We start from the raw sequence: 14,871 nt of genomic DNA, 5'->3' as shown, positions 1-14,871 counted from the left end.
CCTGATGATTTTCCATGCGCGTAGAACTAATACTAAAAAATACAAACAGAAGTCTGTCCACCCAGCTTCTCCCATAATAAATGGACTACACATGGATGGCATCCGTGTGCTGTCTGTATTTTTGCATGGGCCCATCGATTTGAATGAGCAAGTCTAGGATAAATATCATAGCGCATGCTGCGATTTTCTCTGAAAGGACCAACGATCTGTGAAGAAAATCAAACATGTTAACTGGCCCATTGACTTTAATGTCTCAGTGTCTCATTCTGTATGCTGTGCATTCTACACAGCGGTGAAAATTGCTCATCTGAATAAGCCCTAAGTGAACAGCATAAGTGCCATATTTATGAAAATGTCATCCACTTAAAAAAGAGGTAAATTCCTCAGAAATTTGGGGCTCTGCACTTTGCAGTCTGCATTGCCTGGGAGCAATTGAAACAAGCATACTGAAAAAAATTGGTGGGGCATGGGGGTCCATAGTGTTTTGCTATGGGGCCCTTGGAGATCTATGTACTTCCCTGATTATTAGTTTTTAGAACTTTAAAGAGAGATAGAAATTTCATAAATTGTAAAATGATTAGAAGAAAAATAAAACAAATCTTTTAGTTTGCCTATATAAAGAAGTCCACAGAAAAAAAAGAACTTTATTAAACTTTGAGCTAGGTTATTTGCTTTTAGGCACCCTTAGTGTTTATCTTGAAAGACTATACCTTAAAAGTAACACATTTATGATTATCACAGTGCCTTCTTAAAAGGAAACCAGCCATTGTGTCTTCTCTTTTTTGGCCTTAATTGGCATCACATTTGAAACTCAGTAAGAATCCCCTGGAGAGTAGTTGCCAAAGACTTGTTTTGAATTAAAGTCCTAAATGATCCTTGCTGAAACCTTAGCAGACATAAACAGACAAAATGCAGCTCTGTGCACTCTAATGTGGCTGGAGAGCTGACATGAATGTAATATGCCAGAATAAAGCTTTGTTCTATTCCTGAGGCACACCAAGTTCTGGCCGAACCCCTGAGATGCCAGCTGTGAATTTCATTTACTGTCTGAACGGGACAGTTCGTCCAAACAATTTAGGTCAGTTTTTGGCAATTGCTTTCTACCTTGTTATTTTTTCATTATTAGACAATATTTTTTTTACTAACAATGTACTAAATCTGAAGTACTGTAGTTTCCTTTAGCTGATAGCTAAAAATAAGTCACTTGACATAATTTGCAACATACAGTCAGTGCAAAATCTGGATTCTATTTTATCCTGGAAATTCTTGAATTATGCTACATAAAATACAATTGTGACTGAAAGGATTTGGACCTTTCTGGACCTCTACGACAACCTTGGTTTGAGACACTGACGTCAGGAGAGTGTTTCTCAGTTGTGACCTTTCTGCAATCCTTGTCAGAATCTCATGTGTCTAGCTATAGTAATATATGACAAGGCCAAGTACTTGTTAGATGCATACTTGCCAAGATTCCTATCTGGAAAGTCAAGACTGATTTAATCTATTTCACATTCACCCAAATCTCTCATAAATGCTCAGTTTGCAAATAATTTCGTATATATGCAAGATGGATGATTTCTGGTCCAACATTGACAAAGTTTAAAATTTCCTGTGAATGCGTACATACAGTTCAGACAGATTCCGAGCTTGAGCTGGCACAATTATTGGCAGCCATATTATGTTCATAGGTAGAGCAAGCATGCGCCATGAACTAGGAAGATATTTGAAGGCGAGATATCTGCTTTACACAGTAATTGATAAATGATATGGCATTTAGTGGTCCAAAGTAAATGGTAAGAGGAATAGCTAGAAGTAACAGCCACATCTGACCCTGGCACTTAAGGGGGCCCAAAGTCAACTTTGCTAAGTATAACACACCAGTATTATAAATGGTACATGGTAAACCTTTGCAAATAACCACACTAATCAGGTGGAATATTACAAGCAAATGGGCCAATATCTGACCAGCAAACATCTATATGATAGGATGGATGAAATCAGAGTTATTTCTTAAAGGGAATCTATCACCATCATCCAGGACTATTGTCTGCTGTAATACTGTACATGAGTGGTGCTGGGGATAAGGAGCACAGATCACTATCTGTACTCCTGCCTCCCCCTCCCCACATATTCGCCCACTGTCAGCAATCAAAGCTGTGCTGAAATACATTGTTTGTAATGCCATGCATGCACACAAGTCTATTTCTATTGTACTAGCATGGCACAGCAGTCCGGATTGTATATTTCTATCTGCAGATTGTGGCGACATTGTGGTTTTATTTAAGTGATGAAGGACTGAAGAAAGAGTGTCAACTTCTGGGACTCCCACAATCTCAAAGACTGGGATTGATATACCTATCAAATTTTTATGCATTTTGTGGGGTTTTGTTTTTGTTTTTTTTTCTTCTTTTAATCTATGGAAAATATTAAATGCTGGAGAAACAGGCATCTTTTGTGATGACATTTTTTCACCCTTGAGTCAATGACATGTTTTTATTTTTTCCAATTGTAGCTGGCATGGAGTCTAGAGTTTTTGTCTTCATTGCCTGGTGTCTTTCTTCTCTACACCTCTACACCTCCTTAAAAAATTTTGTGCAACGTGTTCCCCCCCCCCCCCCCCCCCACAGCTCTATAAAGGAAGTAAAATTACAAGGGGCACCTACTTTCCTAAAAAAAACAAAAAAAAAAAAAAAAAACTGCTAGGCATGCAGAAAATATTATTAAAAACTCAAGGTGGTAAAACACGCTATGGGGGTCGTTTACTGAAATTAGGCATATTTAGGTGCAGATGGCGGCGCAACGGTTAGTTGCATCACTATCTGCGACCTTGCCCTGCTCACGCCAGGTCTAAAATTGTGGGTGTGGTGTGGGCAGGGGAGGGGACGGGTCAGCAGGACTGTCTCATTCACCATTTTCTACACCTGTTTTAGTCATTAAAAATTTTCTAAATGTAAGACAGCTTGGATGCTGTCTTACATTTAGAACTGGGGCTGGATGTGTTGAAGTTATGGAGAAGCCGGCACTTCTTCATAACTTCGGTGGATCCACCACCAGGAATCCTAAAAGCCCTTTTTTAATCCTTTAATCCTGAGGATAACCTGTTTAATGCAATATAAAGATACATCAAAGAAATTATGTTTTTTATGGTCTTGACTGGTCTTTATTGTTTGTTGATGCTTGTATATTGATGGCCTCAATAGCAATTCCCTAAGATATTTTGGTAAGAAAAGCCTAGGATTCATGAAGTACTATACAGATGACAAGATTGTTATTACTTTTGGCGTTTATGTGATCTTTACAAGTTTCTTCAGTGGCAAACTGCAAAGTGATATATATCAGTTATAGAGATCAAAATGTTCTGGAAGTCAGTGCTTGATCATGGAAACAAATACGTGATATCTGGTTCATATTCCTAATTCATTAAAGTTGACAAACCCAGTAGGTAACCCTATTGGGTTCAGGAAAACAATATGCCGAAAGTCATTTTATTTTAAATGATTCTAAATACACATTGCTCAAATATTGTTTGCATCATTCAGTTACCCCAACATTATTATGCAGTTCTCTAAGGAGGAGGAACACTAACCCCATATAATGCAATGTATCCAAAGGACAACTGCACATGGATATCATAAGTCTCTTTTCATACAATATACATCTATAAAAAGGTAAATGTCTGATAAAGGGCACAAATGTCATGTGAACCGTGCCTGAATATAACTTCTGACTCATAAATCATTTCCCAGACAAATTCTCTGTATCACACTTGCACAAATTCTCAGTATTACACTTGCCTAGTGATCCCAGTGATGAATGATTGTGATGTATTTTCATACCTTTCTGAGAAGCCAGTGCCAACCTGGTTCCATATTTATTGCTTCAAATGTAATTTGTATTTACCGGTTTTCCCTTTTTTATGTTAAAACAGAGATAATACTTAACATGTAACACTTAAATACTGAAGAAATAGTTCATCTATTACAAAAGGTTGGGAAACTAAACTGAAAACAAATTCTATATGACTTCAAAATATACAAGCTCTCTAGAAAAAAAAAAAACAAGATACAAAAAAACTAACCAATGGGAATTCCAGTTTGTATCCAAAATATAATCCAGTTTTTTACAAAACCAGTGATGCTCAAGTGAAGTGCTGGTCAGAATATACTAGGCAACTGCTTGAATAGCAATACACCAAAGAAAGTTAATTATCGTAAATGCTCCCACTAGCGGCAGTTGAGAAACACATGGCTGCTGTGAAAATTTCAAATGTAATGTTATGTATAACAGGATCAATGGGAGAAATTCCAATAATAGTGTGCTATGGAAATGCTATCCAAGCAATTCTCTACTGTAGGCCACTTTCACATGGTAAGTATTTGGTCATTATTTTGCATCAATATTTGTACGCCAAAACCAGTTTTAGAACCTACAAAGATAATGTATAATGGACAGATTTGTGGCTTTTCTGGTACATTGATTAAATACTGACCATGTGAGGGTGAATAATCCCACAAAAACCTCTACAACTCAATATGCTTGACCTCGCGATTTGGTAATAACATTAAAAAAAACTTAAGCCTGTGCCTTTCACAGCATAAAACTTTTGTTTCCAGAAACATATGTAAAGGTGACCATATAGCAAGCACAAACAATACTTTGTTCTATCTTGCTGACAGTTTTCTTGTGCATTCTTGCACTTCTCAGTACAGTAATACAACACGTGCTCAGATTCACAGGCAAAACCAGAGCAATTTCTCATACCCTAAAATGCCAGGTTGTGTGGATGTTTAGTCTAGATGTTTTGTGAAATTACTTATAGTTCTTCAGCATCAATCAGTTAGTGCTGTAAACCAGATCCCGACACAAGAGAGCATACTAAACACAATGCAGCAGCCTCTCCAGGCATGCACCACTTTACTACAATAGAACCAGAGGTTTGCATTACCTTTTGGAAAGTCTGTTCCAGCAGAGGCAGTTCACTCTCAGCTTGTTTCTTGTTATTCTTCTTTCGGCAGCAGGAAAAATAGACTCCTCTCATGTTTTCCCAAGGCACAAGTTTAAGAATATACTAAGTTTACAGAAGGCTCCACAATCCAACTTCCAGTAAAATGCTCCTCTCCATTCTAAATAAAAGTGCTGGAGATGTGTTCACCTAATGCAAGCTAACAAAGTGATGTCAACTCACACCCCTTCTCCTCCACACCCACCAGCCTTCTAATCCTTACAGCAAAGGGATTGGCTGGCTCCCTCACCCAGGAGACTCAACTTGGCATTTCAGATGTCAACATGCGTTTCCAACACATAGCTGAACATCCATCCTGGGAGTGTGTGCACCAGAGAGCCGCTGCAAGAAGTTCTGTCTTATGGCACCTTGCACATGCAGGTCTTATGTTGGCGAAGAAGGTAAGTAAATAGACGAGCCCACTTAACTATGTGTAGGATGAATAGGGAGGGATGATTACATAAGTTTATAAGCAAAGAGAATAGTTCCAGTATTCAATACAAGATAAAAGTATCCAAACTTTATTGAAGAGCCATAAAATCCGTTGAAAACATCAGTACACATAACAATAACTGCTTGCGCATTTCAGGCATATACTGACTACATGGTGTAAAACATGGTGGTCTTCCATTAGTAAATAAGCACATTGTAATGTTACTGATAGAAAAGAAGAATTTGCGAATACTGATAAAATTAAACAAATATGATAGTAGCAAAATCTATTAAACAAACATATAACTAAATATCCTTACAGTGAAGTATTAGAGTGTCCAACAGGAAGATCCAATAACTTTCTATATTGAAAAGCTTATATTTGTGATCTCCTCCTCCTCCTGTTTGAATAGGCCACATCACTCGTGCCAGTGCAGACTCTTCTTCATTACTTACCTGCCTGCCATCTAGATTGTAGTGACAATGACAATGCAGTCAAACCTTCCTCTCCCTTTCACATGAATGGCATGAACAGCTGTAATTACAATGCACCACTGCAATAATCTAGATGGTTTGAAGAGGATGCAGCGCAGTTGATCAGCAGGTGTGCTGGGTGTTGGACACCCACCCATGTGATATTGATGACCTATCCTGAGAATAGGTCATGAATATCATAGCACTGCATAACCCCAGGTCCAAACCTAGAGAGTACAGATGTAGCAAAATTAATAGATGAAAGGTTAATCAGTGGAGCTAGCCAAAGTCGGTATACAGTGGGTTAACAAGCAAATCATGAGTTCAGACACAACACATAGAAGCGCAAACAAGAGCCAAGACATTATACGCACTATCTGTGTCAGTGCCTGGTTAAAATTCCAACTATGCCTCTGATTGCACTCCGAACCAAAGCCCTTAATGGCTCAGCCTCCCTAGTCTCTGATTGGCTAAACAACCAAAATCTCCTCCAAAACAGACTACTGCACACATGCTCCTAATCTCCCCCAGCACCATTGCATGGACCAGAGTGGCGACTACTGGGTGGAGGGTCAGACACCACAGAATTGTGGTTAGGTAAGTTTACAACAGACCCAAACCGAAAAGTAAAAGTATATACACCTCACCTCCTAAAACTAAAAGTGCAGAGTTAACACATAGAACTTAGGCCATGCAGATATCTCTATAAAATCACCAGAACTTGAAAGACCAAAAATCTGGTTTTAAGCTGGAATTTTAACCTATAAAATGCAGGGATTACTCTTGTTAAAAAGTGCACTCCCAAACCCTATTTATTTCCCAAAATCAGACAACCTGATGATTGCAGTTGCCTTGATAGGCTGTTGACAACCATATCCACTCTCTTATAACTTTGTCACAAAGAGTAATAATTGAAAAAAATAATGCATCAAAACAAACATTTGTAAAACTTGCATCAAAGCAGAATTTTACACACAAAAACAATGTAAAAATATATTTAGGTGTTCAAGGCTCATATATATATACCAGAAGTGTACACATCAACAAGTGCTTGTGCTCTCAAACAAACTGAAACAGAGACCATGCAATATTTGGCATCTACAAATGTGTTAAAATGTATCCTGCCCATAATAAACAACTGTCATATTACCATAATCTACATGTTCAGAGACAGCATACAGTCGTGGCCAAAAGTTTTGAGAATTACATAAATATTGGAAATTGGAAAAGTTGCTGCTTAAATTTTTATAATAGCAATTTGCATATACTCCAGAATGTTATGAAGAGTGATCAGATGAATTCCATAGTCCTTCTTTGCCATGAAAATGAACTTAATCCCAAAAAAACTTTTCCACTGCATTTCATTGCTGTCATTAGAGGACTTGCTGAGATCATTTCAGTAATCGTCTTGTTAACTCAGGTTAGAATGTTGACAAGCACAAGGCTGGAGATCATTGTGTCAGGCTGATTGGGTTAAAATGGCAGACTTGACCTGTTAAAAGGAGGGTAATGCTTGAAATCATTGTTCTTCCATTGTTAACCATGGTGACCTGCAAAGTGTGCAGCCATCATTGCGTTGCATAAAAATGGCTTCACAGGCAAGGATATTGTGGCTACTAAGATGCACCTCAATCAACAATGTATAGGATCATCAAGAACTTCAAGGAAAGAGGTTCAATTCTTGTTTAGAAGGCTTCAGGGCATCCAAGAAAATCCAGCAAGCGCCAGGATTGTCTCCTAAAGAGGATTCAGCTGCGGGATCGGAGTGCTACCAGTGCAGAGCTTGCTCAGGAATGGCAGCAGGCAGGTGTGAGCGCATCTGCACGCACAGTGAGGCGAAGACTTTTGGAAGATGGCCTGGTGTCAAGAAGGGCAGCAAAGAAGCCACTTCTTTTAAAAAAAAAACATCAGGGAAAGATTGAACTTCTGCTGAAAATATGGTGAATGGACTGCTGAGGACTGCGGCAAAGTCATATTCTCCGATGAAGCCTCTTTCCGATTGTTTGGGGCATCAGGAAAAAGGCTTGTCCGGAGACGAAAAGGTGAGCACTACCATCAGTCCTGCGTCATGCCAACGGTAAAGCATCCTGAGACCATTCATGTGTGGGGTTGCTTCTCATCCAAGGGAGTGGGCTCACTCACAATTTTGCCCAAAAGCACAGCCATGAATAAAGAATGGTACCAAAACACCCTCCAACAGCAACTTCTTCCAACAATGCAACAACAGTTTGGTGAAGAACAATGCATTTTCCAGCACGATGGAGCACCGTGCCATAAGGCAAAAGTGATAACTAAGTGGCTCGGGGACCAAAACATTGACCTCTTGGGTCCATGGCCTGGAAACTCCCCAGATCTTAATCCCATTGAGAACTTGTGGTCAATCCTCAAGAGGTGGGTGGACAAACAAAAACCCACTAATTCTGACAAATTCCAAGAAGTGATTATGAAAGAATGGGTTGCTATCAGTCAGGAATTGGCCCAGAAGTTGATTGAGAGCATGCCCAGTCGAATTGCAGAGGTCCTGAAAAAGAAGGGCCAACACTGCAAATACTGACTCTTTGCATAAATGTCATGTAGTTGTCGATAAAAGCCTTTGAAACGTATGAAGTGCGTGTAATTATATTTCACTACATCACAGAAACAACTGAAACAAAGATCTAAAAGCAGTTTAGCAGCAAACTTTGTGAAAACTAATATTTGTGTCAGTCTCAAAACTTTTGGCCATGACTGTACTATGTATAAAATTACAGCCTAATTAATACACCACCACATTCGATCAGTGATTATAAGCAAAATTGCATGAAAATAAATAGTGCGATTAAAATGACTAGAGTCTTTATGAAAATTAAATACTGTATATTCTCCAAAAATTTTTAAGATTTGAGGGGTGTATACATACCATGTCTAAATTCGGTGTTACATGTGTTAAAGAAATGCAAAAACTGGAGAATTGCATCAACCAACTTTTGCATGTAAGTACTGGGAATTATATAATTTTGAATTTTCTATCCCCTTATACAAACTGAAATCCTAATTATAAACAATAAATTCCTAAACTTAATATAATGCATTAACTAAAGGCCGCTTTCAGGCAGGTACAATATGGTTGCTTTAATGCTCCCATATTATGGACATAATGTCTTATTTATTTTACTTGCTTATATATCACCAATATATTTTGCAGCGCTTTACAGACATTATCATCACTTGCTGTCCACAGTGGAGCTCACAATCTAAATACCCTATGAGTATGTCATGGACCGCTTGCAATTCCTCACAAAATGAGTTACACTGTCATAACTTTGGTCCAGATGAACTGCAAGAGGTCTGTGTGTTGCCTCCATAATACAGGCAAAAAAGGCTCCTGTATTTCCCCATGAAAAATTGAAAACAATCATTTAGGTTGACAATCAGTGAACGAGAGCATTGTATATGACTGTGTAAAATCTTTACAATTTGTCAGAAATACAGTGCATTTGGAAAGTCATCGGACCTTCTCACTTTTTTCACAATTTGTTATGTTATGGCCTTGTGCTAAAATAAAAAGAAGTTAAAATTTTTGAGAAATGGGAAGCCACCATAGCTTAATTTCAAGTGTTATAGCAAAGGGTCTGAATACTGATGTCCATGCAAAATTTCTAAAATTCTGTTTTCACTTCCTCATTAAGGGTGATTGAGTACAGATTGATGGGCGAAAACTTGAATTTTTTATTTTATTTTAGCACAAGGCAGCAACAGAATAAATCGTGAAAAAAATGAAAGGGTCTAAAGGCTTTCCGAATGCACTGTATATTAGATATTCTTCTCTGGTAAAAATTATCAATATTGCTGTAGCATGTAATGGATGATGCTAGAGCAGTGATGGCGAACCTATGGCACAGGTGCCAGAGGCGGCACTCAGAGCCCTCTCTGTGGGCACCCGCACTCACTGTGAAAAAAGTCTATGGTGTACCAATATGCCTTAGACTTTTCCTGCCATTCATCAGCGCAGGGCGCACTTTGAACTGCACAGGCAGGGCACTGAATGTAGGCAGGCTGTTATAGCTAAATGATAAAGTACATGGAATATATACTATATTGAACTATAGTATTCAGGTTAAATTGCCATGTTGGCACTTTACAATAAATAAGCGGGTTTTGGGTTGCAGTTTAGGCACTCGGCCTCTAAAAGGTTCGACTTCACTGTGCTAGAGCATATTTTACTCTAAAGACAGGATGAGAACAAATGGAAACTTTATTGATGCTTTTGCATTCGGTTTGACTTCTCTAGCATTGTGGTCAAGACATTGGTAAATGTCTGCGTTATCGCAACAGAAAATGTCCTAATGAGGCACTGAGGTGTGATTAGATGAGCAAATGCTGTTCTTCCACTCCTTTTTGGAAAAAAAAGATCATATGTGACAGCCAGAGAGCATGCTTCAGTGTGCTTGATTGATGGGAGAAGGAGGATTGATAACATGCCAATAAGGCTACTTTCACACTAGCGTTCGTCGGTCCGCTCGTGAGCTCCATTTGAAGGAGCTCACGAGCGGACCCGAACGCCTCCGTCCAGCCCTGATGCAGTCTGAATGGAGCGGATCCGCTCAGACTGCATCAGTCTGGCGGCGTTCAGCCTCCGCTCCGCTCGCCTCCGCATGGCCAGGCGGACAGCTGAACGCAGCGTTCAGCTGTCCGCCTGGCCGTGCGGAGGCGAGCGGATCCGTTCAGACTTACAATGTAAGTCAATGGGAACGTATCCGCTTGAAGATGACACCATATGGCTCAATCTTCAAGCGGATCCGTCCCCCATTGACTTTACATTGAAAGTCTGAACAGATCCGCTCAGGCATCTTGCGCACTTAGAAATTTTTCTAAGTTATTAATGCAGACGGATCCGTACTGAACGGAGCCTCCGTCTGCATTAATATGATCGGATCCGTTCAGAACGGATCCGATCAAGCGCTAGTGTGAAAGTAGCCTAAAATGTATATAGTGGCTCACCCCTTGATCAATGAATAACCTATTAGGCCAAGTAAGTGAAAATGTGCTCTTAGTGCTCACAAAGCTAGAAAAATGGGTAAATAAAATATTATCACCACTCTAGGCCTAAAGGGACAATGAAAACTGTATTTAGTATAAACAAAATAAACCATTTTTTTTGTCACGTTTACAATTAACTTGGAGGGTAAATATAAGGTCTGCTTTTCTATACATGGTTTATAATATTTTATATTGTTTTTATTTTTGTTGTAAATTGTGTTTGTTTATATTTAATACATTTTCATTGTCCCTTCAGGCCTGGAGAGGTGATTATATTTTATGAACTGATAACATGCACAGAAATCCACGTTACTCTTTCCCTTGCGTCATTTACAGTTATACAGGAAGGGAGGAATATCTTATTCTGTCTCCTTCTCCGTGAAGCCTGTTTCCAACTGTCTCCCTTCCCCCCTTCTCCACGCTGGCTAAAAGGGGTAGGGCTATTTAACCTGGATGTCTCAGGCTGTATAAAAGCTAGAGATGTGAGTTGACAAGCTAAGATTTAGAACAAGACTGAGATTGCAATTCTAGCTGTCCTACAACCAGAGATATAGCCTTTAGAAATAGAGTACCGAGTGAGAGTTCAAGGCTTATGCAACTCTCATTGGGACCCATTAATAACAGTTGTATCTTGAGAAGTATGGTAGCTAGTATCTAAATCCCAGTCTGGTTTTAAAGCTTAGATTACCAGAGATCTAGCCCATCAGTAGCAAAGACATATTAGATACGTCCTTAGATTCTGAAGTATCACTCTGAAAAGAAGTATGAAATAAGTCCTTGGCAGGGAGAAGGTTGTGTAGGAATGAGGGGGAGCATAGGCCAGAAAAGTAGTATATAGGTCAGCGAGAGGTAAAAATTGATAAAGAGGCGGATTAGGTCAGTGCGTAAGAAGAGCCATATTACAATCTAATATTGAAGACCAATGTCCCCACAAAATTCACAATTCTGAAACTGAATGTGGATGAATTGAGTGAAGATCACAAGGATGTTAAAACCTTATGGGTGGAATTACAAAGGGAAGTAAACACAAAAAATAAAATAAATACTTGGTGTAATCTGTAGACCCCCTAACATCATTGAGGAGATAAATGGTCAGCTGTATGAACAAATGCAGTGGGCTGTACAGGCAGGTACAGTGGTCAAGTTAGAACATTTTAACTTCCCAGATATTGACTGGGGTCATGGTTCTGCCTCATCTCTACAGGGGAGAAAATTGCTCAACTGTCTGCAGGATCACTTTATGGGCCAAAAATGCTAACAAAATACATACTGAGTGTTCAACTGTAGTCTTTGAAAATTAGGAAAATATGTTTTTTTAATTCTAGAAAACTGGGTGTAAAACTTTTTTTTTTTTTTTTTGCAAAGCTCTAAAGTTGTTGCTAAGGGGAGACAGTCTTCAGCCTTCAGTACTGAAGCCAACTGTGTGTAATATAAACAGTCTTCCAGTCTGCCTCTTGTTTTCTGACTATGAATATGGGCCCTAACGATATGCGCCATAGACAGCACAGCACATAGCTAAGATCTTCTCTGCACTGTGCTCTCTGTGGCATAGCATGTCAGGCAGAATGACAGTATGGCATAGCGCCTGCCAGTGCTGAATCACTGATTGAGAAGCAGGGAACTGACAGCAGGGGAGTGTGGGGAAGGTGAGTATATAAAGTTGAGAAAATGCAGGGCATCACTCCATGGGGGTCACACTCTACAGTCTTTGAGAGGGGAAGTTAAGTGGGCACTTAGGAGGGAATCATATTGTGTGGGGGGCCACTTAAGGGGGCATCCCCATCAGGGGACACTTGAGAGAACATCACCGTGAGGGGACACTTAAGAGGGCATCATACTGTTTAGGGGCCACAAGGGGGCATACTGTGAGGAAGCACTTAAGAGGGCATCATACTGCATGGGAGGCAGTTTAGGGACATCACTCTGTGAGGAAGGCACTCAAGGGGGTATCACTTTGTGTGGGGTTCCCTTAAGGAGACATAATACTGTGTGGCGGGTACTTAGACGACATCACTTTTTAGTGGGGCCATTTAATGGGGCCTTCTTCTGTGTGGGGGCACTTAAGGGACATCCTACTGTAAGCAGGCCACTTAGCAGCAGCTTAGGAAAATCATACTATGAGGGGAGGCACAGTAGGGAGGACTCTACCATTGCATCATACTGTATGAGGGGAACTTAGGAGAATCATTACTGTCTAAGAGGGGCACTAAGGGTTATCACTATTGTTAGGTGGCACTAAGGGGACATTATTATTGTGTTGGAGCCCCAAGGGGATTGGGTGGTATGATGCATTACTTATTGTAAAAAAAAAAAAATTGCCACAGAGTGCTACACATCACTTGTGTTGTCCCTATTCACTTTTTTTTGCGGCTCAGACATTTACCAAGAGGCATACCCAAGTATGTGGACCTTTAAAAAAAGTATACCTTTACAAATAGTACACCTGTTCTATTGTAGACTATAGGAGTAGAAACTACCAAAGAACAGTAGGTAAGAAAAGGACTTAACGGCCCCCACAGAGTATGGGCAGTAGAGTGAGGGAATGGAGGGCTACATTAACACCTCATATCTCAGGATTGGTAGCAGCTAGAGATATGGGCCTAGTCTTGTTTGAACACTCCAGGCTTTAAAATAACACAGATAATCACATTATTATTTCACTATATCGGGAGATATAGCTTTTTGAGTGAGGGAGGGAAGGGCTACGTTAACCCCTCATATCTCAGGATTGGTAGCAGCTAGAGATATGGGCATGGCCTTGTTTGAACACTCCAGGCTTTAAAACAACACAAAGAATCACATTATTATTTCCACTCCATCAGGAGATATAGCTGTTTGAAATAAGGTCCGGAGTGCTTTCACTTTCAGCTGCTTTCAACCCCAAGGTGATTTCTAACAGCTATATTGTGATGCAGGGCACACATGGCGTTGTCCATGGTCATGTGAATTTACCCTTACTCACATTATCTAGAATACTTTTCTCTTCTCTTACTGTGGGAGGGTAGCAGCTCATTAAGTAGCTGCAACCCCAGAAGTGCATTGCACACAACACAAGATGGTTCCAGTAACAAATAGCACTATAATATGTAATATTCCTCCAATTTCCTTCTCCCCTGTCTAGAGAAAGATATAACTACAAATGAATGAAAGGTGTCTGGACCACTTCATCTTCTTCGCTATAAAGACAGTATATCAGCATTGAGAGGAGAAAGGGAGCAGGAAATCTAGTGAGCATGTCTGATTCAGACAATGAATGAAGGCGCTGCCAAACACCCCGATCAACGAACATATTCTCATCGATTGGGTGAAACATTCTTTGTAAACAGAAATTTGCTACCCAGAAACTGTATGGGATATCTCTATACAGAAGCATGTAAATGCAGCTTTCACGTCCTCTGATGAGCAGACAATTATCAGGAACAAAGACTGTACAATGAGCAATATAATGCCAAAACCAAATATAGACAAATATAATCATTACAATCAATAAAAGAATTGTGGCACTAATATATAAAAGACCACAATACAGTAGTAGTCACTGCCTCTTGAAATGCTGTGATGTGGGGCCCTAACATACAACAGATATAACCACTCACCAAATATACAAGGACACACATATAATATAACATCATACTTTATTAGTCAATTATTTATACAAAACATAATAAATAACATCCTAAAAAATAAACAGCAATGCATGAAGTACTGTAGCAGCATGTACCCCCAAAAGTTCACCGGATCATGTACTGTAAACTTGGAAAGGCTATGTCCGTTGGAGTCCGACAAAATTGTCAATGATTCACCTCACAAGACGGACAAACATCCACAACCCTGTACAAGACCTTGCATAACACAATGACTAATTGCTGAGGTATGGTGGTCATACTGCCAGTGCCCAGAGAATAATTCCCAATTAGACCTAAAAGCATAAACCATAATAAACC

The 14,871-nt window shown here is 39.6% G+C and overlaps 1 protein-coding gene across 4 annotated transcripts in view; it reads right to left on the bottom strand.

Moving 5' to 3' along the window:
- Nucleotides 1-5,144, bottom strand: part of TNS3 (tensin 3) — a 295,492-nt gene extending 290,348 nt beyond the window's left edge. For 2 of the 4 annotated variants that reach the window (XM_044294868.1, XM_044294871.1), the window contains exon 1: nt 4,946-5,141. In XM_044294868.1, coding sequence (XP_044150803.1) covers nt 4,946-5,038 — 93 coding nt within the window. In that variant the 5' untranslated portion in view covers nt 5,039-5,141. Of the gene's footprint in view, nt 1-4,945 lie in introns of all 4 variants that reach the window. The other 2 variants (XM_044294880.1, XM_044294870.1) reach the window with 2 other exon arrangements.
- Nucleotides 5,145-14,871: the final 9,727 nt, after the last annotated feature.

The sequence above is a fragment of the Bufo gargarizans genome, chromosome 5 (genome assembly GCF_014858855.1).
Source record: "Bufo gargarizans isolate SCDJY-AF-19 chromosome 5, ASM1485885v1, whole genome shotgun sequence".
NCBI classification, from domain to species: domain Eukaryota; kingdom Metazoa; phylum Chordata; class Amphibia; order Anura; family Bufonidae; genus Bufo; species Bufo gargarizans.
Note: the sequence above shows the minus strand (reverse complement) of the source record. Positions and strands in the feature narration are given on the sequence as shown.